The following is a 26889-nucleotide window of genomic DNA, read 5'->3' on the forward strand; positions in this document are numbered from 1 at the left end:
AAAAAGTTTAAGTTTAACAACATCAACATTATATCAAACCATCCTTTTACAACCTCTCACACAACTCATGCAGCATAATCCAAGTCTTATTTATCCAGTCGTATGCTCAATACTTCTCAAACACATGTATCTTGACTAAAACCTTTTTAAAACACTTCTGCACAGGGCTGAAATTAACTCCAAGCACCAAATGCTGGTAGATTTTCTGTTTGGTTAGAAAATCTTTTTTCATCATGACAGTTGTAAATTGTACATTTTATTCTTATTTTATTCTACTTTTTTTATCTATTCTTTTGTTATTATACTGTTTGACTTGCACCAACAAAGCCAAAGAAAATTCCTAGTGTATACCTCTTAAACCTGGCAATAAATACCATTCTGATTCTGATTCTGACAGGAGCATCTTGTCCAGCAGCTCCTCCAACTTTAGGACCCACCAGCTAGCAGGGCCGGTTCTAGCTTTTTAGGGGCCCATATGCAAAATCTTGTTTTTTGACCAAATGCTACTTTTTTACACATACTGTATACATATATATATATATATATTTAAATTTAACTTAGCAGCATCGTTAACATCAAAATCAAATCAAAAATGCAAAGTAATTATTGATGAAGCTCTCTTAGTTTTGTATTCAACGTAACACTTTATTAACTCAATGAACTGTACTGAAATAAATGTATATGTGACACAAAAAGCAATTTATTATTTTGCATCTGCATAAACAGTCTCGCGCTTGCGCAGGCGCGCTACTTGTCCGTGCGAGTCCGAAGTGTTTTAAAAAATAAAGTTTTAGCGAAGCTACTTCAGGAAGTAGTGAGCATACGACTGAATGAACAAGACTTGGGTTATACTACACGAGTTGTGTGGGAGTTAACAGATGTTTTGATCTAGTTTTGCTGTTAAACGCGGTTTTCGCGATACTCCCTTCACCTTAGAGGCATGCGGGAAAAACGATTTTTGCAAGATTTCAAGGTAACCGGGGGTGAGTAATTGATATACATATGGTCATTTTGTTGGCAAAGTATTCCTTTACGAGAGAGATCAGATGAAGTAAACATTGAGAAGGGATCTAAAGGTGCCTGGAGCTGGATAATAGTGAGCTTGCTCCCCATTTTCAACAGTCAAATAATTCTGCACATCCAACAGGCCAGTTTTTAACATCCTGAGAGTGAATCATGCTTTATAAACGGTGTTGAAATGTGGCAGTCGGAGAAAGGTGTAGAAGAAAGTCCCTTGGAGACAGAGGTATGAAGTGAAAAGGAATTTTTCTGGTAGAAGGTGAGGGAGGCGTGCAGAGAGAGGGGTGAAAGAAAGTTTAGGAGAGGGTTTTGGAGATGACGCAGATTGTACATAACTTTCACGTCTATGTCACTCTGAGTAATTTCTGTGTGAGCTCAGCAATTCTTCTCCTGAATGAGTGAAGGTTAAAAGCAATTGAAAAATCACAGGACACAGCTTTGAGGTAGGAGAGAAGAATTCAGGTAAATGGTGCGTCTAAGATGTAGTTTTGAGGTGAGAAAGAGGACAGAGCGTGTTCAGGAGGGGTTCAAGGAAAGGTAAAATCAAGCACTAAAGATATTAGAGTGGGAGTGTAAGATGTAACCGAGGTCAGAATATGTTTTCAGAAAAGGAAATGGAAAGTTATTAAGTAAAATAGCTGTCAACAGTTTTATGGCGGAGGGTGAAATGGAGAGCATTGAGATGTCTAAATAGAGGAATTGATTTCAGGAACACCTCATGACAGCTCCAGATCAGGTTCAGGTGCTCTGGGTCCTTGTCAGTGTAGACAGAGGTGACCGTAGTTTGTGTAATCATCACCATGAAATATGAGAGGAAATTCTGCAGCTGCAGTCCACAATGAAGAGACTGCTGTCGGCTCTAAGACTCGGACTTATATAGCAGAGATATTGAGTGAAAGCATTATGTTCTGTATTTTATCTCCATGACGTCAGAATTACATTTCTCCAGATGGGACCAGCATAAAATTAAATAAATATTTATTTGAGAAATCAATTCCAGTTATGTGGCTCTTGAAATAATTCATTCTATTTTTTTCGCCTGCAGCGATTTGTCTCACGCCGTGACTAAACATTTAAACATCTTCCTCAGTAAGGTCATCTTAAAATTCATTATTTTGTGGAGGCTGAGGTCTTGCTGTTTGTCTGCTTTCCTGCTGCCAGGACTCTTCTAGAACACTCCTGGAGGTGTCATATATATTATTCACTGCAGTGAAGTGTGCCAGGCCACACTGGAGTGAGTTGGGATGTGGACATGGTGATGGTACTCTCTGTGTGCGTGTGTGTCAAAAGCCGTGTTTCCACAAAGCAGTCCAGTCCAGCTCAGTTCGTTACACAGTAGAACGATTATTTTCACGATCTCACGGTCTCAATTGCGACCAAAACTTTAATTCAATCGACCCAGATTTTTAAAAGTCGCAGCTCGCAAAACTATGCCGTACACTATTTACTACAATTGACGAAGTGCAGACGTTCCTCTGTTTGGTTGCCGTTGAAATTATTCAGCTAGTGTCCCATTGAAGACGATGTCACGGCAGTTTCACGCGCCATCGGTACGACGATCAGCTGAGAATCCCGCCTACACTGAGGGGGTACTATCTGCAGTAGAAACACGGCATAGAGAAAAGGACTCGGTAACAAAATTGAGTTGAGTTGAGCAGAGCTGTATTCGGCTTTAGTTACCTGTCCTCTTAGTAGCTCGTAGGCTGTGATGCCCAGCGACCACCAGTCGACCGAGAAGGTGTAGCCAGGGTGGGATCCCTTGAAGGTTTGGAACAGCTCCGGAGCTGATGGAAAGAAAATATTGGACAACAAAATTTAAGTATCGTGTGTGATACCAGAAATGTAGTAGTTGATACCAACACCAGCGGAATTCCACGATTCTCGATACTCTCTTCGATACCACGGTAAAAAACAAAAGTAAAAGAATATATCCCATGTCCATCAACATAATTTATAACAGTTTGCATACAGTTTTTTTGCAAATTTATTATTAATCCCTGATGATCTTCCTTAAATTTCTCACCAAAAACTAAAGATTACATTTGAACATATCATGATAATGTTATAATTTTCCTTCGCCCAATACAATTTTACAGAATAGAGCTTCAACATATCATAATGTAACTCAATGCAGCCTCAGTAATCACTGTGCTGCCCACCGGCTGCACTTGTCTCTTTCCTAGATTAGAAATATTTTTTTTGGTGTGTGATTGTGTATTTTTATCCTTTTTCCTTGTTTTTAGGGACATTTTAGACAGTTGATACTATAGCCCATTTCAGTCATGGAATACATAACATAGCTTCATGTATCTATTAAAATCATGTCTTTTTTTTGTAATTCAGACATGGGTCTTTGTTACATAAATGTTCCATAATGGCTTTATTCAGACGAACTGTAGCAGGACTGTTGCAGAAGGAGCTGATTTGTGACGGATTTTAAAACCTACTTTGCAGTTGAAGTCTTAATTAATGACCATCATCACTGTGTAGGACACTCGTTCCCTCTTCTCACAGTGAATGCCCTCATGAATATTTTAAACTGAAATAACAGCGAGGGAGTACTCTGGATGTTGGAAGTGTTATCAGGTCTGACCCAGCCAGACTACCGTCACGACTTATATGTTAAAAGTGACTTGGGTGCTTACTCAGACATGATACTGACATGTAAAATTATCGTCACATTTACGTAACAAGTTGCACGTCTGAAAGAGGCTTGTGAGACAGAATAGTACATGCTTTAGTTTATAAGGTGCTTATACAGGCTTATTGTAACAGCAGACTTTACAGAAGAGGGTGAGCTCAGTGTTTGTTGTGGTGTCTGGGATGAATAACATGAATTCCACTCTTTTTGCCAGAGGCAAGTATTAATTATTGGGATCTAATTTGGAGCCAGTATAGCATCGTAATGTGTTTGTGATGAATAATTGACTAAACAGGTTTTCTGGGTGGGACGAGCTATCAAAACCCTTAACCCATTTGTGTCTGCAACTGAATTTTTTCATTTCCTTTTGTTGGAAATGTGCTCTGGGCTTGCCCAAGCACAAATGGGAAGACATTTTCAAAATCGGTCAAACCGTTTGACTGAAAAGTGAGTTTTTCTTATCATACCATATCCAGTATTTGGGCACAGGGGAATACTGTTTTTGCAATAGACATATTCTAGGAAAAAAAACAGTTTTCCCATGTGTCCAAATACTAGATATAGTATGACAAGTAAATGGCTGTATCTCAGAAACTAAAAGGAGCACAATCCATTATTTGGTATCTATGAATTGAAAGTTTAATATTAAAGATATGCACACATATGTAGTGTAAAAATTAAAAAAATATATTTCATATAGGAAACATTTAATAAACACAATGTTTGTGTTTTCCTTCATTTTTCAAAAATCCTGATTTTGACTATTAATAAAAGTTTTATTTTTCATGTGATTGAAAAAATTCAAAGTTGTTCTGTTAGATACTTTCCTTGTAATGGCATTTTTCCTTATCATACTAAATATAGTCTTAGGGCACAAATGGGTTAGTTACGTTCTTCCTCCTCCTGTGGAAGTGAATAATCTATTATGGAAAAAGTTGTTCAGCTGTAATCTTGTTTCAAATGGTCAAGATGAATTTCCATCACTCATCACTTCTTTCTTCTTTTACTGTCAAAATCTGGACTCCGAGAAACATACTGAATACTCAGGAACAGACACACACACACACACCCTCCTCCTCCTCGCCGTCACGGCAGGTTTGCTCTTCTCTCTTGCTGAAGAGGAAAAAGTGTAGTTTATCTACTGAAGCTTCTTAAAGAGACAGGGTTTTCTTCTCTCCAGTGTACCCATGAATTATCTATTACACCACAGAGCATTCACCTGAAGTCACACACGGTTACAAGATCAGTCTCCATCATGAGCACACACTTTGTAAGGATAAAAACAGGTGCACGGGTACACAAACATGCACTGTCTCGTCATTCATGTCCCCCTGAAATCCTGTTAAGCTCCTATCTGATCTCTCAGGAGCTGAATCCACATCGACCTGATCACTACTGTACTACAGAGTCTTAAGCAGGGTGACGGCAGCAGTGCTGAAAAAGATAAATACTGGTTTCTAAAGGCAACATTGCTTTCTTTAAAATGTTAATACTACTCTCAGGTTTTGGGCTCATGCATCAAATCAACCAAAGAAGAATATACAATGTACTTTTTTAAAATTTAGATACAAAAATTAGGGAAATTCTGTTTATTCACACTAATTATTTGTAACTTAAAATGCTTCGTAAGCAGAATTTATTCATTAAGCTCCCTAAGCTTTCAACCTTCACTATGTACCTCACAACAAACCATGTATTGGTCAATAACTGCCCACTTATTTTTAGCTGTGTCTTGTTCCCTTCCTATCTTGTGGCCATCAGGCAGCTGATATTGACAAAAGTCCAACTGTGAACTTGGCTTTAAGGGCGAAAACATGTTATGCTCAATTGCTGCTTTGTACGGGAGCATTTTCTGCTTTTCTTCTCATATCTCAAAATTATTTCTTGTGTTGTTTTCTGCATGTGTTCAATCCATCGTTCATTTCTTCATCAATCATTGAATTACTCTTAAATCAATCATTTAGTGTTAATGCCTCCACGCTGGCGACAGCCGTGGCCTGAGGCATTATGTTTTTGAGTTGTCTGTCCATTCGTCCATCCAACCCATTCTGTCGAATGTAATATCTCAGGAACGCCTTGAGGGAATTTCTTTAAATTTGGCACAAACGTCCACATGGACTCAAGGGTGAACTGATTATATTTTGGTGGTCAAGGTCACTGTGACCTCACGTCCATCCCGTTCTCGTGACAGCGATATCTCAGGAACGACTTTTTCAAATTTCTTCAATTTGGTACAAACGTCCACTAGGATTCAAGGATGACCTGATCAGATTTTGATGGTCAAAGGTCACTTTGACCTCACAAAACATGTTTTTGGCCATAACTCAAAAATTCTTGGGCTTAGTATGACAATTTTACACGTCTAATAGGATAAAATGATGACATTTTGGACAGAAATGGATGTAAATTGCAACTTGATTGGTTGGTGGAGGCATACAACCGTGAGGCGGCCAATCTAGTCTAAACCTATTCTAGATGGGGTTTTCTGTAAGAATTACAGCCTGAATCTTTATTTGTTCTACATGTTTGTGTTGGGTTTTGGTACTTGTCTTCTCACATCGAGTGATGAATCAACAAAAACAAACAAACTTCCTCCAGCAGAAGCTGGGCTTACCAAAGTTAGTCTCTAACGTCCCTTCAATGTCATTGGGTATTTGGATTAGCAAACATAAGCATGCTATGTGGAGTTTATATAAATAACATTACATAATTCCTATGAATTAAACATCATGGTTTCAAACTGTTTCATTTAGATTTAGTTTGATGTCCCTTTTTTTAAAGTGTCCTTGTGAAGCATCGGTCAAAGTGTGTTTTCTTACCCATGTACGGCTTGGTCCCAGCAATGGACGTCGCTTTTAGGTCTTCTTTTACAATGGCTGCGATGTTGAAGTCTGTCAGATGGACGTGACCTGTAGAACAGAGGGATTCGATTACCTCAAAGGGACACGCTATAAATCCTAAAGTGGCACAGAGCTATAGGATCACAGAGCTCTGCTTACACCATCAGTACAACCTGTGTTTCCCCCTTCCTTTTGGAATTAAATTCAACCACAGTTTACACATAGCAGGTATCCCACTTTGTATGCTGCTTATGTGAGTGTTAGATATGCAAAAATGAGGATCAAAGGAATATGAATACATAACATAATCCATCGCGATAATGCCTTTTTCCTTTCTGCATACTTACGATCATAACGTTCTTACATTGATGTCATTAAAAGGCATCGAATGCAAATTAATTGCGGCTTCATTGATGGAATAAAACGTGTGTGATTTATATTATGACTGAGCTGAATGAGTGTCCAGAGTGTTTAAGCAAAGTCAAAGTCAAACCATTGACTTGTGTCTCCCCAAGCTGCAATATGGCCCACAGTCTTTGACATGCACACTGAGCACACGCTAATGAGCCGAATGCGTGTGAGTGTGTGTGTGTGTGTGTGTTATACTGAGAGAGTCAGAGCTGGAGAGTTTTTTGCCGCAGAGTGATTGTTCGGTTGAATGGATGTCCCCAATAACCCTACAAACACATACAGTACGTCCACTATTATAATGGGAAATGTTTGTGAATATAAAGCAGAGACAAGCTGGCCAGCTAAAGTGTTTATTTACACAAAGATGCTGAGCTTTAAAGATAAGAAAAGAAGAAAATGTCCTCTTTTTCTCCCTCTCTTTCCCTCCTCCCTCAGTGTTTTTCATCACTCTCCATTATTACACCTTTTCTTTCTGTATACCTTTTTATTCCAACTCTCTTCTCTTTTCCTGTTCGCCTCCTATCTCTTCTTCATTATTCAGGCTTTCATTTCCTTTTTTCCTTTTCTGTTACTTTATGCTCTTCCTTCTTTCCCCCTGTGTGCTTTACGGTTTGAAATACGCTCACGTACTGTATTCAAAGCTGCGTTAAGGGGAGATTGAAAGGATAGAAAAGGACCATTGTTAATGCAGTCTGATGACTGTGACCAAAAGGTGTAGCAGGAATGAAACTTTAAGTGGAGCTTGAGTAAGAGTAGAGCTTCTTTCATGTTTTCATATTTAATGATGTCTCCTGTCTCTGTCACGTACTTATCTTCCCTTTTTTCTCCCCCTGCTCTGTCTTCATCTCTCTTTAGCTTCGCAGAAGACAGATTTAGGACAGGAGTTTTACACAGTAGCCCGCGGGACAAAAACGGATAACCATCATCTAAATGTTGGGCTGCTGGGCCTCAAGTATCTAGTAGCAAAATAATATGCTGAACATTGTAACCAAAGCGTCATTCTGAGATCAGTTCAAACCTCTTTGTTCCAGTTGGGTGTAAGGAGCCATTCAGCCTCTGGTGGACAACAGCAGAGGCTCATGGGTTTGCTCTTGTATGATTCATTGTTATTTTTTTCATTATTAACGATTACAGTTGAGTATAATCTGTAGTCTAGTTAGTAGGGCTGCTGATTATAACAAAAATACTAATCATGATTATTTTGGTCAGTATTGAGATCACAATTATTTAACACGATTACTCATTGACTTTGGAAACATAATGTATTTAGAAAGAAAGTTCTTTAGAAAATAAGATGTTGAAAATTTTAAAGAGGACCTATTACGCTTTTGTGCTTTTACCCTTTTCTTTAGTGTGTTATATATTGTTTTTTTGTGCATGTAAAAGGGCTGCAGTTACAAAGCCCAAAGTCCACGCTAGGGTTGGGCGATATGTTAAAGTTTTCCAACCGGCCATTGTTTGCCTAACAAGCGGTAGAGCATCCTAAAACACACTTGATTCAGACTCCACAGAAACTAAATAAAACTCACCAAAACTGTCTTGGTTTGTCTTTCCAACTATCACCAACTCTGGTTTGGTCGAAATAAACCCTTATTTTCTTCGGAGCCAGACCATTAAATTAGCAAAATAAAATGACAAACATCACCCAAAACATTCACCCAAAACAAACAACCGGCGATGTACTCACCGATAGTCAATATATTTGTTTAATCACCCAACCCTAGTACGCCAAAGAGAGTTACTCTCCACCACAGAAACACTGCACCTGAACTACCTGAAACACCTCGCTTGCAGTCCTGCCTTTTCTTCCGTAACGTGGTGATGTCACCAAGTAACACATTTGCATAATAACTGGTAGAGGGGAGCTTGAGGAGAGTCCAACGGATTTTGTTTGGTTGACCAATCACAACAGAGTGGGCCAGCTGAAGGAGCTGCTCTTTGGTCCAGTTACAGAAGGTGTAAGGAGCCATACAGCCTCTGGTGGCCAATAGCAGAGGCTTTTAGACTCATTGGTTTGCTCTTGTATAATTAATTGTTAATTTTTACAGTGTTAATGATTGAAGTTGAGTGTAATCTGGAGCCTAGTTAGTTAGTAGTGATAGGGCACAGTACATTGCTTTTGGGTAACAGAACTTTGTCACCACAGTGACGCGTAATAGACGGTGGTTCCTGACTGGTGGGCTCCATAGTCAGTGAATCCAAAGTGGATCCCAGAGAGAGAAAAGGAGCTTATTTATGGCAGAGTGCTTTTATTTTAAAGTACCAATTTCCGCTGTAGATTGACTAACAAGGGTCTGCCTCTAGGGTCATAGAGGAAGCTAATCGGCCTTATTGACGTCATATATACTGTGTGTATATATATATATATATATATAAAAAATAGTGAAAATATTTTTTTCATTATCAGCAAAGTAATTCTTTTCATGCCTTGTTCCTGTTTATCTTTTTAGCATGTTATGCTGGGAATAAAACAGTGTTTTAGAGGCCTGGATATGACTGAATTAACTGCTGTTGCAGTATTATTAATGTTATCGTTTTTTAAGCCTTTAACAGTTCTTTGTTTCATTTTTCCCCTTTGGGTTTTAAGCTGCTCTTGTTTTATTTGTGAGTAGGCCACTTCATTCGCTCTGGTCATGCACTAAATGGAAGAGATTACATGTCAGATTTAAATTAGTTAAAAATAATACATGTAGGTCAGAGTGGTACTATTCCCTTGAATTCAAATAAAATCTCTCGCTCTAAGTCAGTCCATGAGATTAACCCCTGTTTGTCTCCAGTCAGCTGTTCCCTGCTTGTTCGTGTTGAAATGTGTGGTGGCTGAACAATGGTGGTTTAGTTATCTAATGTGTTTTACTGGGATTACCTCCACAACTGTCGGGGTTTGATCCTTAGGTTATGTCACGCTGCTGCATGTCTCTGCTATTTTTAATTTCTCTGTGCAGAAATTTGACTAAAACACCATATTAGCCTGCAGGCATGTATTGTTTTTCTGAATTTTCCAATATGAATTTACTGATTTTGTTCCTAAAAACTCTACCTGATATTTCTTATCAAGAAAGATCATAATACTGTACTTTTCCAAAGAGTCCCATGGGTGGTTTTGATGTGGCAAACATATGCACCAGCACTTCTTTGTATTTGTTTGGGGCGAGGAAGAGAGAGCCTTCACAATATCGCTTCAATGTAGCGCCTGCTTTTTGAAGCACGTGTACGTGCTCGCAGTTGATAACCTAGACAACGGCCCTCTTGGAGCATCCCGAGGCTATGCCATTAAATGAAGCGGCATCGCACGCGCGTAAGTAAATTGTTTTCCTCTCTATGAAGCAGCTCCCAGAGGAAACACAAGAGGAAACGGGTCAATTCCAGCTCGCAAAATTGACGTTGGTGTGCAGAAGCAAACAGCCTGCTGCCCCCCATTGTTTTAGACTTAAGTGGAGAGGTAAACTACAGGTCTGCACAGGAAAACAGAGTGTGGGTAGAATGCAATGAGGAGGAGAGAAGTGCTTGTTGAGTTTGAAAGGACACGCACACACACATACAGTACGGAGAGAGAGAGAGAGAGAGAGAAATCAGGATGAGGCTGACAAAGCTGCCTTTCTCTTTTCTTTCTTCCCTCTTTATCGCTCTTCTTCGCATATCTCCTGCTCTCTTTGTCTACTCTGTTTTTCTTCCTTTGACAAATCTTTCTGTCCGGAAATGTTTGCTCATCACTTTCCTCTTTCTTGTTGTATCCTTGTGGCTCTCCCTGTTTGACTCCCTCTGTCCTCCATCTCTCTCTCTCTCTCTCTCTCTCTGTCTTTCTTTGTCTGCTTCCAGTTTGTCGCAACAGCAGGGCTGCCATCCCACTTATCCCTTGAGCAGCTGCCCAGTGCCCTCCACGATCTCAGGACTTTTGTGTGCCTTTGTATGTGTGTGTACACACAATGTGGCCAAAAGTTTCTGGACACTTTTAGTCTTGGGCTGTTTTTCATGGTCTAAACCCGCTTAGTTAGGGAAATCTGAATGCTACACTATAGTTGGTTAATTATTCATGGTTTTAAAAACTCACAATATTGCATATGCATTACAGTTTCATCAGCTCATAAATAAAATTACTACACGACATGATCGTCTTCCAACATTTTCAGGAAAGTGTGCAACATAACCGGGGACTCTTTTGTCTGTGCCTGTAAATATAGATTTGAGATCATTTCCGTTATGCTCAAATTATCCTCAAATCTCTTGAGTCTGAGGACGAATGTCTTTCATTCTATATGCCAGAAGGGCACAGGCGTTGTTCAGGTGGTGTAGCACATCCTCCTAGTTCAGTGCGCGACCTGTGTAATGCAAACTTGTGAAGTTAATTCTGTCATATACTGTCTACTGTCTGTATACAACAGATGGACAGTTGATTCAGGGTTTAGTTCAACATTGGACTGTACTGTTCTAATCTCTCATCTCCGTCACTGGTACCAGATGTGAGGTCATGACCAGCGGGTAACCTCCGGGTCTGAGAAGTGAAGCCAATGCTGAAGTGCCTTAAATTCTTTCTAATAGCCAGCAGGGGGCGACTCCTTTGGTTCCAAAAAGAAGTCAGGTTGCAGGTTGTAAACTCATGTTTACAATGTTTACTGAGGTAATAAATCAAGTGAGAAGTAGGGTCATTTTCTCATAGACTTCTATACAATCAGACTTCTTTTTGCAACCAGAGGAGTCGCCCCCTGCTGGCCGAGAACTTGGCCCACTCTAGTGATGGGAATAGTTCAATTTTCATTTTGTGAAATACAGTTGTACGCTTACTTGCTAAGAGTTAGATGATGCCTACCAGCATCTTTAAAGCTCATTAATTCACTTGTTATATCTCGTGCAAAAATGGAGCACATCGTGGTTTTATGTGGGGGGTTACATGCCGGACTATTTCGTGACCAGGCGTAGTAACTTCGTGGAGTAGTTTTGTCTCTGTGAGGTTGCCAGGCAACCAGCGTAGACTCCTTAATTAACAGGTCAGGTGTGTGTGGAGGTCCTCACTCTGAGCAGAGCCATATAGAGAGTTTCAACGTGGCTGTTAATACATACTTTTGGCTATAGTTTACATGTGCATACTGTACCATCTGATGTTTATGTGTTTCTCAAGGATGGATCATAACATGAAGCACTTTAATATTCCTCTTGATTAATATATTGATGAAGGAATTTACAGTCTCTCTTTATGCCGCCTTGATTTACAATTGTACCCCTCCCTCTGACACTTCTCTCTCTGTTTTTTTTTGTCATTGTATGTGTGTGTGTGCATGCATGTATGTCTATTTATGTAAACCTGACACTAAAGCTTATGATGAGACTTAATCAATCATTCAGAGCAGGCAGAGAAGGAGGCATCATTAATACCACCCTGTCCTCCTCTCTCCTATGACATCACTCCGTCTTATTTCATCCCATATTTCAGAGATAAAAGAACACCATGTAAATGTCACAGTGCTTCAGCCAACGCAGACTGACAAGGTATGGGCAGAAAATAGAAATGCACATGTGCACTCCTTCTCTATGTTGTATTTGTTAAAACAAGGTATGAGTTTCCTTGTTCATGCTGCAAAGGTCAATCTAGGCAACGACTGTGAAACCTGCCTCTGAATATCACAACTCCTTTTGATCTGTGCAGAAATGATCCCAGAGGTTGGAGGTTTGGTGAAAACCTTAGTCAGAAGCTGTTAAGTCTTGAATTTAGGACGGCAAGTCAAGTCAGGTCACCGTGTGAGTTAGTCATATGTTATGAGAGAAAACTTGAAAATCAAATCTTATTGTGCTTGACTTTGAATTCCAACCCCTCACCTCCGTACGAGTTAATGGAAAATATAATTAGAGAAAGGATCTTACCGTGTTCATCCAGTAGTATGTTGTCAGGTTTGATGTCTCTGGAAAGGAAAACACAAACAGTACAGTGGGATTAGTATGTGTTTTTATGTTGTGAGTAAAGTCAGGATCGTATTGTATTTCCATGAAAATTTCTGTGCAAATATTTAAAATTCTAATTCACAGTATTGTTTGGAGAACAAGCAGAAGTGGGATTTGCAAAATCCAGTGCCAGAGTCTTTAGGCAACAATAGTTAAATCAAATATGTAAAGTAAGAATATGAAAAAGCCAGTTTAGTATAATTTGTTAACAAGATAGTTTGGGTGTTTTGAAGTGGGGTTGTATGAGGTACTTATCCATAGTCAGTGTATTACCTACAGTAGATGACGGTCGGTCATCAGCAGACAGGAGTTATCGCACAAGAGCAAAGCAATGTACTGCTGTGGACAGGGCCGGCAGCAAAACATATTTTAGCCACCTAAAAGAAAGGCCCACCTAAAAAGATCTAAATCAGTTTAATTGTGCACTATATTTAGATTATTTTTGCTGGTTTACCTTGCCGCGAAACAGCGATACAGTCTATGTTTCCAAAGGGTAATTGGAAAAAAAAAACTGTAATTTTACCTCGCAGAACACAGAGGTTGCTGGTCTACCGCTGCCTCGATAGGTTAGTTTGTTTATGTTATTGAGTCTGGTGACTTTGGCGAGAGCATAGACGGATAAAACGACTTCAGTTCCCCGTCAGAAAGGGCTGTCAGCGTACACTTACACTTATATTGCTTTGTTTGGGTGGGCCTTTCTTGTAGGCGGCTAAAATACGTTTTGCTGATGGCCCCGCCCACAGCAGTACATCGCTTTGCTTCCATGCAGTAACTCCTGTCTGTTTCTCCAAACTGGGGGCGTGCTGACCGTCACCTATACTGTAGGTAATACACTGACTAGAGATAAATACCTCATAAAACCCTACTTCAAAACACCGAAACTATCCCTTTCATACCTTAAACTCCTAAGCATCAGGGTTAAAACTTGGTAATCTAATGCCAAGAATCCCAGTGTAATCTTTTATACACATTCTCATGGCTCAAAACAGATTATAAACTATTTAGTATGAGGCTACATCGCAATCCTGTGTCTGTGGGTATAAAATCATAACATTGTTTATTTATTGAACAGCCAGCTTACACAATGAGTTTGACATCGGAGAGCAGACTTTGCAGCCTCATTAGTTAAAGTAGGAGATAGGAGATGCAAAGTTTTTGTTAACTTAACTTAGGTATGACTTCATCACAGTGGAGGCAGATCACAAAACACTCCTAGAAGTGTTTTTATTTAATACTTTGAATGCACTAAGCAAGCTGCTTTCTTTTTGGTATGATAACTTATAGGGACCCAATTAGACCAGTATGACAAAATGTATCGTACAGTGTCAGACTGAGACGACACCATAGTCATCCCAGTCTCATCAAATCATCACACATTTGGTCCTGTGAGGTACATTATTAAAAATGTGCGTTAAAGTAATAATATACAAGACCCTTGATTTTGGTTTTGTTATTACATCTTTAGTGATATTAATCACAGTGTTTCAGCAGCGCACTTCCCACAGTCCACCTGTAAATCAAACCGTGTGGGTGGTACTCTGATGTCTTATTTACTGCTGATGACGCGTGAGTTTCTGTAGGTGGCACTCTCCTCTTTGTCTCTCCTGCCAGGGAGGTCACATTGCTCATATCGGTTACCCAGTTCTTCTTGTGCTTATTCTAAATAAACCACTTTTTTTTCTCCTGCTGAGGTCTTAAAACACTTCCTGTGTGTCAGAGGAATGCCCGAAACTACGCGCACAGATCAACAAATGTAAAAGCTTCCCGGAGGTGAATATAAGAGTAGGCTGACTCACTGTTGAGTCATTTCACTTCAGTAAATGACTAAAATGGACAAATACTATCCCAGATTAAAGCTTTAAAATGTCATTCTGTAGCACCACTGTGTACCAGGTGTGTGACGGAAACAAATGGAGATAAGATTGGACAACAGGTGAAGCTGTGGGAGAAGCTGAGACACCTGAGAAGAGGGAACAGGTGTAGAACAGGTGTAGGTGTAGGCTCTTACTAAAGTCACGGCTCCTGCTTGTTTCTCCTCATCCTCTGTTTTTTCTGTTCAACAACAACTGTTCTCAAGCCAAAGTTTGCTTCTCTGCACCTATAATTTTTCTTTTTTTGCTTTGCCACCACATTAATCAGTGTAAGTTAATCAGTTGCAATCGTGGCGGGCTTCACTGTGCAGCAAGAGGTGTGGTGCCATCCAAAAAAGTACTGACTGGTTACATGTAGTCCTCAGGATGCAAAAGACACTTTGAAATCCGATTCGAGCGTCCGGACTGATTCTACGCATCTGTAGAAATCCGATTTGGAATCGAATTTCAAACCACCTTTAGATCTGATTTGCAAAAGTCACATTTCATGTTTTTCTTCCTGTCCAGACTTTCTAAAATCAATATGGATATGCAACAGATTTGGGCTGGCAGTCTGACCATACCTTAGAAATAGAAATTCCATTAATTTACTTTTCTAGATCACAGTTTCTTTACAATCACTCACCAAATCAATGTCTGTTTAAAGTCAGGAGAATGAACCATTAGTCAGCTTAGATTTTTTTTTCTGATGCACTGTATTTCTGTATATTTCCTTTTTACGTTCAGTGACTAATGTCTTTTTTGTTGTTTCGATGACGCACATTTGTTGAAAAATGCTCTCCTTTCTGAATCACCCTTTGTTCTCGTGAAAGTAATGCACTAGGGACGGTCCATTAAATACTCTGCTTTGCACCAGAACCATAGAAAGTGAATGAATAGAGAGAATACATTTTAGCAACAGATGTCAGAGCAACACAGACTGTGGATTCCCAAATTGTTACTCAGTGTCATAAAGGCGTCATTAATAATACCAAGGTCCCTGATGACAATCAGCCACTTCAAAGTGGAATATAAGAGTTCAATGCCTGATGACATCCCTCCTGGACATTTATTTTAATTCAAAGCAAAATTATTCTCTTCTTTCTTCTCGTTTTCCCTGATCTTTATCTGTCCTTGACACTTTCTCTGTCTTTTGTAACACTGTCTGTGCCACTCAGACTAATAACAAATGTGCTTACATACATTTAGCATTTCACCTTTTTGGTCCCCACCACTGCCCATTTACACAGAGACACACAGATTATCACACACACAGACAGGCGCGCATATCCAGTGTCCGATTCTGATAAGTACCATCCTCTCCTAAGACATATGAGAGTTTTTTTTTTAATCTGAACAGTCTGTTTCTTGACGCATGTGTGTAGCTGCAGACTAAAACAGTGGAAGGGCACAGTGTGTTCTCGGCTTGTCTCTGGGAGGGACGAATCCCCACCGCTCTATAGATGCTTTGAACTGGAGAGACGATATTCAATATTCAGTGCCCTTCTCAAATGTTCTACTTGTGCGTGATGGTCAAATGCAGCACTCACTTTGAGAATTACCACACCCTGAAATGGACGTCACCATTACAGAATGAAGACATTCGGGAAGTTGTGAGTTAGGGCTGTCAAAGTTAACGCGGTAATAACACATTAACGCAAATTTGTTTTAACACCACTATTCTCAACGCCGCTATTCTCAAGTTTGTGTTTTTAATATGACTTGATTTTTAGGCTGGCAGGGGATTTCAGTAAGTTTGTTGGAACAAAACAATGCAGATTTTAAGGGAATGAAATGGGCAATAGTAGCAGCTGTAGGGACATTCAAGAGGATATTCATGTGTTCTGGTGAATCACAACAGGACGGAGACTGTAGCATCATCTTTGTGGCCAACTCATTGTGCATCCTCAGTGTTAGACAGCGAGTGTCTCCTCTAATTGAGTCCACTGCCCTGTAGGAGCCCAGCAGTATTTAGCATTTCAAAGGCCACGCTGACCTGTGTGCCTGTGTGGGTGTGCATTTGTGTGTTTCTTCGGCACACTCTTGGAGACAACATGTAGCACGGAACTCGGCTCTGGAGTGCTTTGGCGGATCGAGTGGCGCGGGCCCAGGTGGGGGTGAGAAAGGTCGACCATGTAACCCTTAATTAGCTGACATTTGCCTCAAAGGCTGGCACTAGGGGAGAAAGGAGGGGGCATGTGTCGCTGCTCTTAAAAAGCAGAACAAGTAAGCCTCGTTTTCTGGCTAAAGGCCATTGGCTGTCATTGTGAAGCCACAGGACAAGGAGTGGGCTGAGACAACTGGCTCAAGAGATAAAGCAAAGCAGCAAGGCTCATCAGGAGGTGGCGCGTGGTAAAAGCCAAACTGCTGATGATGACCATGACTGACCTGTTCTTCTGTCAGCGGACACATTAAAGAGCAACTTAACACCCTGTTTTAACTTGAAAACGCTCCAAAACTGCAGTAGTCATGGAGCCGCAACACTAGCTAGCATTAACAAGGCTACAACAGATGCAGCTGAAGCAATGGAAAATGACAGAAAAGCAGATGTGTCTGAGTGCAAGTTTGTCTCAAACGTGCTGTATAGTGTAGTTCAACACTGTCTTCTTGGTCACACACTCTTGACCTCTTGATGTCTTTGCAAATTATTACTTCGTACTCTCCACAGAGCGAGTTGAGTTGATTTCTGATTGTTTCTTTGGTCTATGGGGCTGCAGTACTCGAGCCTCCTACAGCTTTCTAAATAACCATGGTTTTCACATGAATCAGTTTGCTTTTCTCTGAGTCTGACCGAAAGTAAACACAGAGAAGCTTCCTGAAACGGCCATTATAGCTAACTGCATAGGGATGTTACAAGATGCAAAATAATGAGTTGTATTTAAAACAAAACAGAGCAAATGAAAAGACTAGTCTCAGACACACTCAACGCGCTCAGCCTCAGCTTTGCACTAAAACAGTCAATGTTTTATAAACCTCAGAGACTCGCGAAGCCTATTCTAACGGTCACAATCAATATTCAGTTTCTCAGTTGCATTCAGTTTAACGAGCCCTGAATTAAATTCTATTTTCCTTTTCATAGAGGCTGACATAAAAGAATTACCCAGCAATTACCAACTAAAGTCTTTCTATCAAACATAAAGTCATAATGAAAAGTAGGTCAGATGGCTCTCTAATGATGATGTCTAGGGAAAGAGCAGTGCTAATATTCACGGGATATTTTCTTTTTTTTCATTGACTCAGCGAGAGACTTTAGTGTGTACCCTGTCGAGCTATGATTTGATTATAGTTATTAAAAAACATTAGAAACCTTCAACAACGTTCTTCAGAAGTCGTCTTAGTGGGGTACTCCATTGATGCATTTTCCCATTGATCATCATCATCATATCATTTAATTTTTTATTCCCATGCAGTGTGTATTGGATGTAGTAACTTGTAGGTTTTTTCTACTATGTTACTGATTTGAATGACGTTTTTTATAGTAAATATAAGACTTGAGAAAGCACTTTTAAGTTGCACATTTCAGCTGGCAGTCTTGTCCTGTGTTTACTTTCCTGGATAACGGAATAATATGCAGCATCTATTAGTGCTGAGAAAAACAGATGGGTCTCACCAGTGCTGTGTGAAGACAGGGCTGTTAGGTGACACCTCAACCATCTGCAAGCGTTTACCACTTTGAACGGGACGCTTTCAGAGGTGACACAACAAAAAAAAGGTGTACGAGATGAAAGAGTTACACTCCTTGTATCAGATGAAATGGGGATGGAAATGTGGGGAAATACTATCCTGCACCGTGTACTGACAATCACCAAACTATGAGGCAGCAATTTGTAATCATCAGTCGTTCTTAGTCGCTGCAGTCGTACAGGAAATTGTAGCACTTTTATGTTTTTTTTTGTCATCTCAGAGTAAAAAGAAAATATTCTGATAATGGAAAGTGCTTTACATATGAAATAAAAGAGAAACAGAAAGACAGGGAAGGAGATATAAAGTATAGAATATATGAAGATGAGCTGAAAGGTAACGTTTGAGGCCAGACTGAGAGGGAGGAGGTGGACTGAGTAAGTAAGTCAGACAGCTATACATTTATTGAGTGAGAGAGATAAAGAGCACATTGGAAGACAAAGTGACAATTTGAGAGAAAAATGAATGTATAGTGCTATTCTGTATGGATAAATTGAGCAAATGAAGTGGAGAGCCAATGAGACGACTTGGACTAGAGAGAGAAAGAGGGTAGGACATATAGAGAGCTAAGGGTGAATTAAGAGAGAGGCAGAGTATAAAGTAAGTGAGCAGTAGAAAATAAGAACAATTTGGGGGTCTACTGAGTCAGGAGTGAGACGAAAAGGCCAGGAGAGCTCGGTGCAAGCTGATCCCCTCGGCTTTTCTCTCGGTTGACTGACCCTACAAGCTATTAGCAGGATCTAATGGCCTCATTACAGCCTTCTATCAGAGGTAGAGGGGTAACTGAAGCCTGTACCTGGTCATATGATACTGCACTGATACTGGAGCGGACCAACACACCTGACAACGGAGGCTTATACACACACACACACACACACACACACACACACACACACCGGTCATGCCACACACTCAGATCATTCATAAGAACACAAACACCTGTAAAGTAAGTCAATTCTCAAATGTTGTCTAAACAAGCAGCCACACAAGAACGTTTTATTTAAATCAGTAACGATCTGATCAAAAACTATTCAAACAAGATTACAGATCTTTTTGAGATCTGCAGATTATTTCCTCTATTGATCAAATAATTGTTTAGTCTATAGTAGTGGCAAAAAACACAGAGGGAATACAGCCCTAACCTTTGAGTGACCTAATGTTCTAGCACATTACCACAGTGTACTTATTATGCAGGCATGCGTGGCGGTGTTGGAGCATATCAGCAAGGACAGTCCTCTTATGTATCAACAGTGCAGCTGCAGACGGTCTGATGAGAGATGATGAGTTACTGTCGCTAACGTCAGGGCGGCCACACCACGTCTTGTATAAATGACTGAGTGAAGGAGAAACGCGCTAGAAGTCTGATACTGCGTTGAAGGCTGTGATTGCCCGCTTACAAGTGTGATATTAAAGGCTCAGAAAGACACTCTCTTGAATTGTGAGCCTTTATTATAGAAATTTCCACCACATCTATAAACTCTTTTAGTGCTGACGTCATGATTACGCCACGCGCTGTGCCTCAATTTGCGTACATCCGTACTTACACTTGCTATTCTGAGTGCATAAGTATGGCATGTGGAACGCTGGACACTTAACGTACAGCGGAAGGGGAGGGGCCATCAACCTATTTCCAACTTGTGAAAATGGTGAGGAAGCCTCAGTAATTGCGATTGAAACGGTGAACACCAAACTATACACATTTAAGCTATACATGTGTATTTTTTAACTACCAATACTGTAGTCAGATAAAAGCCATTAATGGGTCTAACGAACACCAGGAGACCGGTGTTCGTGTCCCAGGTGAAACAGAGTAATTTCTTGCGTTTTCGTTTTGTTTTTAAGTAATTTTTTTTTTATTTTACTAAGCCTAACCCTGTTGTCTTGTTGCCTAAACCTAACCAAGTAGTGCGGTTGCAATTTGGTTTTGTTTTGTTTCAATGCCGTAGTCATTTTAAGCCAAACCATGATGTTTTTTAACTAAACTTAAAAGTAGTTTTGTTGCGTTTTCGTTGTTTTGTTTCCATTTACAACGTTAATCACGTCTTTAAAACTGTGAGAACTCTGAGAAAATACGTTTCCCTGAAAAAATATTTTGGTTATGCAGTTTAGTTGTATGGGAACGTGATTTTGTTGGGGACAGGGTTGCCCGGAGAGTGAGTGACTGTACATATTCAACTTGTATTTTTTTCAGCCACAGTTAAAAAAAACAAGCCAACAAAACTTGCTAGCCAGCGTCTATAAAATGTAAATAAGAACAAATAGTGTTTCCTCACAATATTTAGTCTGACCAACAGTCAAAACCCCCAAAAAGATTCAGTTTGCTAACAAAGACTAAACTACAGCTCTACTTATTGTTGTTTATGCTCTGTGCTTCAGACACATTTCAAACTGTACAAGTACTGAGGTTCGATACCCAGCTATTACATTAGGTCTGGCATTTTTCTGTTTTCTGGCTCTGGGCAAAATAGCCATATCAAAATCTTTAATTTAGTGGATTTCCACTTTAATTCCATTTTTTAAAAATCTATAGCTGCCACAGTGAAGTTGGTGTTACTGGTTTTGATGGGCATAGATTGCAGGCAGTTTAATCAGAGGCTCTTTCATGGCTCTCCTGCTTTCAGCAGCTCTCTTCTCCACTCCAGAATAAAAGCAGAGAGCTGTTTGAGATTGTGCCTCTCCCTCTCTGTCACAAAGGAGAGTGGTGGAGCTACTGGAAGCCCCAGAAAGCCCACAGCTCCACTACATCACACACTCAAATACAAGCAATACACACATTAACACACATAGAAACATGCGCAAACCTCACAGATACACACAGTGTCAGAATCCCTCAGTTCTAAGTGCCCACGCCCACCAGCCATTGAAGAGCGAGTCAGACAGCCGCTGCCTTTGAACGTGAATTGAAAGCCCAACTAGACCCACGGAGGCTAACAGCTCCAACCCAGCAAACTGCTGCGTCTCTCGCTCACCCTTTCTTCTCGCTGTTAAAGAAAAGCAGCTCTGACAAGTGTGAGAACGGCACAGGTGTTCACGTGTGTGTGTGTCTGTCGCCGTGTTTACGCACATGGGTGAACATTGCATGTGTGTGTTTGTGTGTGACAGTAGCAACTCTGGAGCTGGGAGATGTTCATTCCTTATTCATTAACAGATACCGAGTGCGTCTGGTTGACGAAAGTCGGGCTCGACAAGTCCCCAGTCTAATTTGGAGCTGATTTTTGTGGAGACGGAGACACTGAAAGCAGCCAGTCGGCACTAAAAAGCCGAGGCCAAAACTCACATCACAATTACCACTGATGAATAATTCACCGTGTCAGAAACATTCAGGGAGTGTTACAAAAAAGTCATCTTTCTCCGCCCCTCTTTGACTCTGTATCTCTGCCAGTAGCTCCTCCCGTCTGTCTGCCTTTTCCGACTACTTCTCTTTCCTTCTTTCTCCCGCAGGCAGACACGTGAGTTAGATACACAAGCAGGCAATTAGTGATCTTCTTTTGGAGCAGACTAGCTAGTAAACATTATCATGTTCGGAGCGCAAACCTCCTCCCCATCGGCTAATCTGCTGTTGTGAGCCTGGTTGAGCTGAGGGAGATTTTCGACAACGATAATGCTCAATTCACCGTTTTCCGTGGTGGGAATCAGAGTGCTGGCACCAGCTGGCACCTTAATCTGCATTTATGAAATATGAGTGTATAATTTCTCCCTGCGCTCCCATACCCTCCCTCTTGGTTTTTCTTTTTCTTCTTCTGCTGGGAAATAAAACATTAAAACCACTCCATGAATAAAGAATACTTCACTTGAAGACATGACAAACGCTCGCCATTTCGAGCAGCTGATGGAGAGTAATGGCTTAGTCTACCTCCCTCCATGCAATCTCCATTTTTTAAGAGCCATCCATGAGAAGACCCACTGAGACTGTTTTTTTCCTCTTTCTTTCATCTTCAATTAAGCAGATAGGTGAATTAAGAGCATATTCCCTTTTGGCAGCTTGGCAAAAGGCCTCTAGAGGAGAAGGGGATGATGGAGCAAATAAATTATTTGAAGCAGAGCTGTGCTTTGCCACTCCCTCGGAGAAAGAGAAAGATCCGGCAGAAAAACCGAGACTAAGACATGAGCACGAGGGAGAGAAGTGTGGAAAAGAAATAGAAAATAGCTCAAGAGGGGAAAAAAGGGGGAGTGATAATAAGAGAGATTATGATGGAAAAGCACTGTATACTGTGTGTGTGTGTGAGAGAGAGGCAGGGAGAAGAGATCCTAGCTTGTAAAAGAGAATTCTCCTTGGCTGAGATAGGCTCGCTGCTGCAACAGCTGGGTCTCAGTACGCTTCAGGAAACTGAATAAATAGATTGGACGATTTCCATGGAAAGACCAAAACCAACAATGTGTTAGTTTGTCCCTCAATACTTTCCAACTTTCAGTGGCACACAGCACACTTTGCAGTAGCAACCAAGTGTAATACCAGCTTCTTGAGGAGGTATCTTGTAAAAACACTTGGTTTTAATCAATTTTCAACAGGTTGTTTGAATACCGTTTTAAAGACTGTTCGACCTTCATGTACTTCTGCCGTATAGTACTACATCAGTGTGTGTATTGTACATGTTTCACAAAATGAATTTCCATCTTAACCGTAAACTGAGCAGTTAGTCTCTTAACTACTTTAACGGGCGGTGTGTTTCCTAAATGGAACAGTGAGCATTATTGACTTGTTGAGAGCGTCTGCCGGCTGACAACATGCAAGTCTTTCCATTATGAGGAAATCCAGGAGGCAACACAATGCACCTGAGGATTCAGCCTGAGATAATTGTTGTTGATTTCTAAAAAAGGCCTTTCCTCTTTGACACACACGCCGTTTATCTTTCCACTTGTTTGGAGAGACTCATGGGGTCTCTGAAGACGTCATCTAATTGAGACTCATTCTGTTGTCAATAATTCAAACTCCTCAGAGAGTTAACGGTTAAAAACACTGACTAACCAACCCTGAATTAAGCTAAACGCCCCTGAGGTTGATCATATTCTGAGCATGATGTCTCCAAATACAAATACGCACTCCACAATATGTTTTCCCATCACAAAAGGACAAAAGGACCATCATTTTAAATGGTTAATAATAACATATTTATGGCTAAGTATTATAAAAGTTCCAATATTTTCCTTACTTTTTAGGCTTCAAGTGAAATCCATTTCTACTTAATGACACAGTGGAATTAAATTAACTTCCTCCTTGCACCATACCTCCTGCTCTGAGGCTCCTGTATGTCCCATGATGACGCTGCTGTCTCTTTGATTTTCCATCCAGGCTCTGTCATGATGAGCTCGAACTGCTGTTGTTAATCTCATTGCTGCTCTGTCCCCACTCCCTTGAGATTATTCGTATTTGCCACACAGTGTCATACAGTGCAAGAGCTCATTATTGAAAATAATACAGTAGATGTCTATTGTTGTCACTGCTGCTGTAATGTTATTATGGATCCCGATATAGTGACAGACGGGGACAGAACTCCCTCCAGGATCGATAACTTGAACTTGACTCGACCAAACCCTATACCTAAACAATATAAATGTTTATTTATATTCCTGAATTTAAATGTGTGTTTGTTAATGAAAAATAACTGTGATCCTGCCTAGAGCACAGGTGGGATCCCAACCGGATCTCTTGGGAAGGCATATAAATAGAGAACACATTTTAGCTTTTTTACATGTCATTTGTACGCATCTTTTGCATATCATTTTTTTGCCATGCAACAAAACGACGGTAAAGGCCGGAGGTTTAGGCAACAAAACCACTTAGGTTTAGGAAAAACATCATGGTTGAGCTTAAAATACGTGCGTAAACAACGTAACAGAAGTCAAAGGAAAACATGTAACAAACGTCACTAACGTAACTTAAAAAAAACCTCAACAACACTTTGTTCTCCTGGTTGAAAGTCCTGTGTTTGTTTGCGAAGCAGGAGATGGGGTTAGTGAGGTAACTTCAGGGTTAACCCTGGGTTTTCCGTCCTACGGCGGGGGAAAATCGCCATGGTAACTTATGCCGTTTCATATGCCATTTGGTGAAACCGGGCTTGACTGATTTGTTTTCTGTTGTGAATAAAGCTTAGCTGAACTAATGGACATCTAGCCATCATACTGAAACAAACAACTGCCAAGCATATTCTGCTGTAATCATAATCAAACTTTTAAATAACATAATTACCGTATCATCACTTTGCATGCGATTAATGTCATTATCATCATTACTCCGCTGATTATCATCAAAATCATCAAAGACCAACGGAAGGAGAACGTGCACATCCTGCATTTACACACACATACACAGGTGCATACACACACGCACACACACACACACAGACGTTCTGACGGCTTTAAGTACATTCACTAGCCCGCACCAAAGTCAGCACGTCCACATTTGAAGGAGGAAATTATATATTCAATTTCCATGGAGATGAGCTGAGAGTTACTTTCAGCTCCTCTTCCTATTTGAAGCTAATGAATGCAGATTGAAAAGATGTTGATTCCGTCTAAACAAACGCCCCCAACACCTGCACATCAAGTCTGTCCTCTCCAGCACTAAAATAGAAAACATAATTTAAATATTCATACCCCTCGATAGACTCAATGAATAAGAAGATTAATAATCCATCCCATTTATTTCTCTCTCTCTCTCTCTCTCTCTCTCTCTCTCTCTCTCTCTCTCTCTCTCTCTCTCTCTCTCTCTCTCTAGGGTGGGAGTGTTAAGAGAGTGGACAAGAGCAAGTGGTCTGCTTTACGTTAAATGGGGTAATTTGTTATCCGGGGGTGTTGATAAATTAGGGTTCTCTGTTGCAGTGATGTTTTCTATTAGTCATGATCTGAGAGGGCCTCTCTTTCTATATTTACCTCTGTGCTCAGTCACCAGAGTGTAGGAGTGAGTCAAAGCAGTGGATATGGACATCACAGTGCCTCGGATATTGGAGCAAAGCACTACTCAGGTCGTGAATGCTAAAAATGTATACACTTACAGTACTGTAGAGTCATTAAGGTGCAAAGTTATTATGTTGTGCTTTGGTAGCCTGCAGTAGTCTAAGTATGTGTTTCTGTATCTAAAGCAAAGAGACGAAACTCCGGTGTTTTTTTCTGCCCCCATTTTATACTGAAAATGCTTACTATATTTATAATATTTCATCGTTCAACACAGGCCATTTCGGTAGAATGTGAAATAGAATAGAAATTATTTTGTTTTACTAGTACGGCACATTTTAGGCGGATGTTTTACTGGAGTCCAGTAGTCGCTTTCAGTCCAAAATGGCGGAAGCGTAGCTTTGCTGATGGGCGCTGATGTTGCAATGGAACAAACAATTGACTTTCACCTCTTGGCAATATACGTTCTTTGTCTAAAGTCCTCCCACAAGTGATGCTCATTTAACTAATCAGCGAATACATTTGGTAAGAAACGTAATTCCCCCCAGATTCTATTTTTTTTTCATCAACATAAGCAAATGTTTATTTTGAGCATATCTAAAAAAAAAAAATGCTCATCAATGTATTCCATTTATTTTTTTATAGTATACGCTCTAAATGTTCAGACAACTCAAAGCACTTGATTAAGGAAAGGCCATGGTCTTGGCTAAATATTGAAAAAGTCCACAAAACTCAAGATGAGTCAGGAAGTGTTGACTTTTTCCATTTTCAACCCAAACCATAATCATTCCCTAACCTTACCAAGTGGTTTAGTGGCCTTTACATTTTCACATAAAAGCCAGTATTCAAATAATGACAATCTCAAATAATAGCTATGGCCAGCACAAAGAAATAAAGGCTGGTCGCTAATAAAAGCCACCCCTAACTAACTTCACCGGCTAACATGATAAATTATAATGTACATTAACAGAGTCATGTTACAATCACAACGTACACAAAAAGAAGGCTGGGCGACTTTTAAGGTGCAGAAATAGTTGACTTTCATTGACAGTAGGTTAACATAGATGGAGAGAAACTTTCACGTTGGAAGACTGAAATGAATCAGTGAATGAAAACAGTACTTGTGTTGGAGAAGAGAAACTCAAATCAACAGAGTGGTGAGAATATGAAATATCTGTTGTTGTACAGCTGGAATTAGTGTTTGACAAAGCAAATTAGAAAATATTTGGCAGGCTTGTCTCTATACAGTATATGAGGTACATTTGTTACATGATACCAGTAAGGAAAATAAGGACAGTTTCTTTAACTTTTCGCTCACTCAGTATATTCATAATATTTTGGCAGCATCCTTGTCTGTAACAGGATATCCCAATCTCTTTGAGTCACTTCAACAACTTAAAATAATAATATTGGGCTGTAGCCATGTCTTTCTTGGCCATGCGAGTCAGTGGCTCTGCCATACCTGCATATATTTCTGCCTAAAAAGCACTCAACCCGCATTTTACAAATTAAATTTGACCTTGCCACAGCTGCAGGGACAAAAATGGTGCATTTTCATGATGGCCATAGTCTGCAGCTCAGGGTAAACTGTTGTGTCAGGTGTGACCTCTATGTCAAGACAGCT

At 40.2% G+C, this 26889-nt stretch overlaps 1 protein-coding gene and 1 long non-coding RNA gene across 2 annotated transcripts in view; one reads left to right on the forward strand and one right to left on the reverse strand.

Moving 5' to 3' along the window:
• Window positions 1-26889, reverse strand: part of stk32a (serine/threonine kinase 32A) — a 73634-nt gene that overhangs the window by 17747 nt on the left and 28998 nt on the right. Inside the window, exons 6-8 of the mRNA XM_037748244.1 lie at window positions 12766-12803; window positions 6481-6570; window positions 2701-2804 (exon numbers count right to left, since the gene is read on the reverse strand). Coding sequence (XP_037604172.1) covers window positions 2701-2804; window positions 6481-6570; window positions 12766-12803 — 232 coding nt within the window. The remainder of the gene's footprint in view (window positions 1-2700; window positions 2805-6480; window positions 6571-12765; window positions 12804-26889) is intronic.
• Window positions 6581-10366, forward strand: LOC119475490. Its single transcript, XR_005203809.1, has 2 exons — window positions 6581-7947; window positions 8869-10366. It is a non-coding gene; the product is annotated as an uncharacterized LOC119475490 (long non-coding RNA).

Source organism: Sebastes umbrosus, chromosome 17 (assembly GCF_015220745.1).
Source record: "Sebastes umbrosus isolate fSebUmb1 chromosome 17, fSebUmb1.pri, whole genome shotgun sequence".
NCBI lineage: Eukaryota > Metazoa > Chordata > Actinopteri > Perciformes > Sebastidae > Sebastes > Sebastes umbrosus.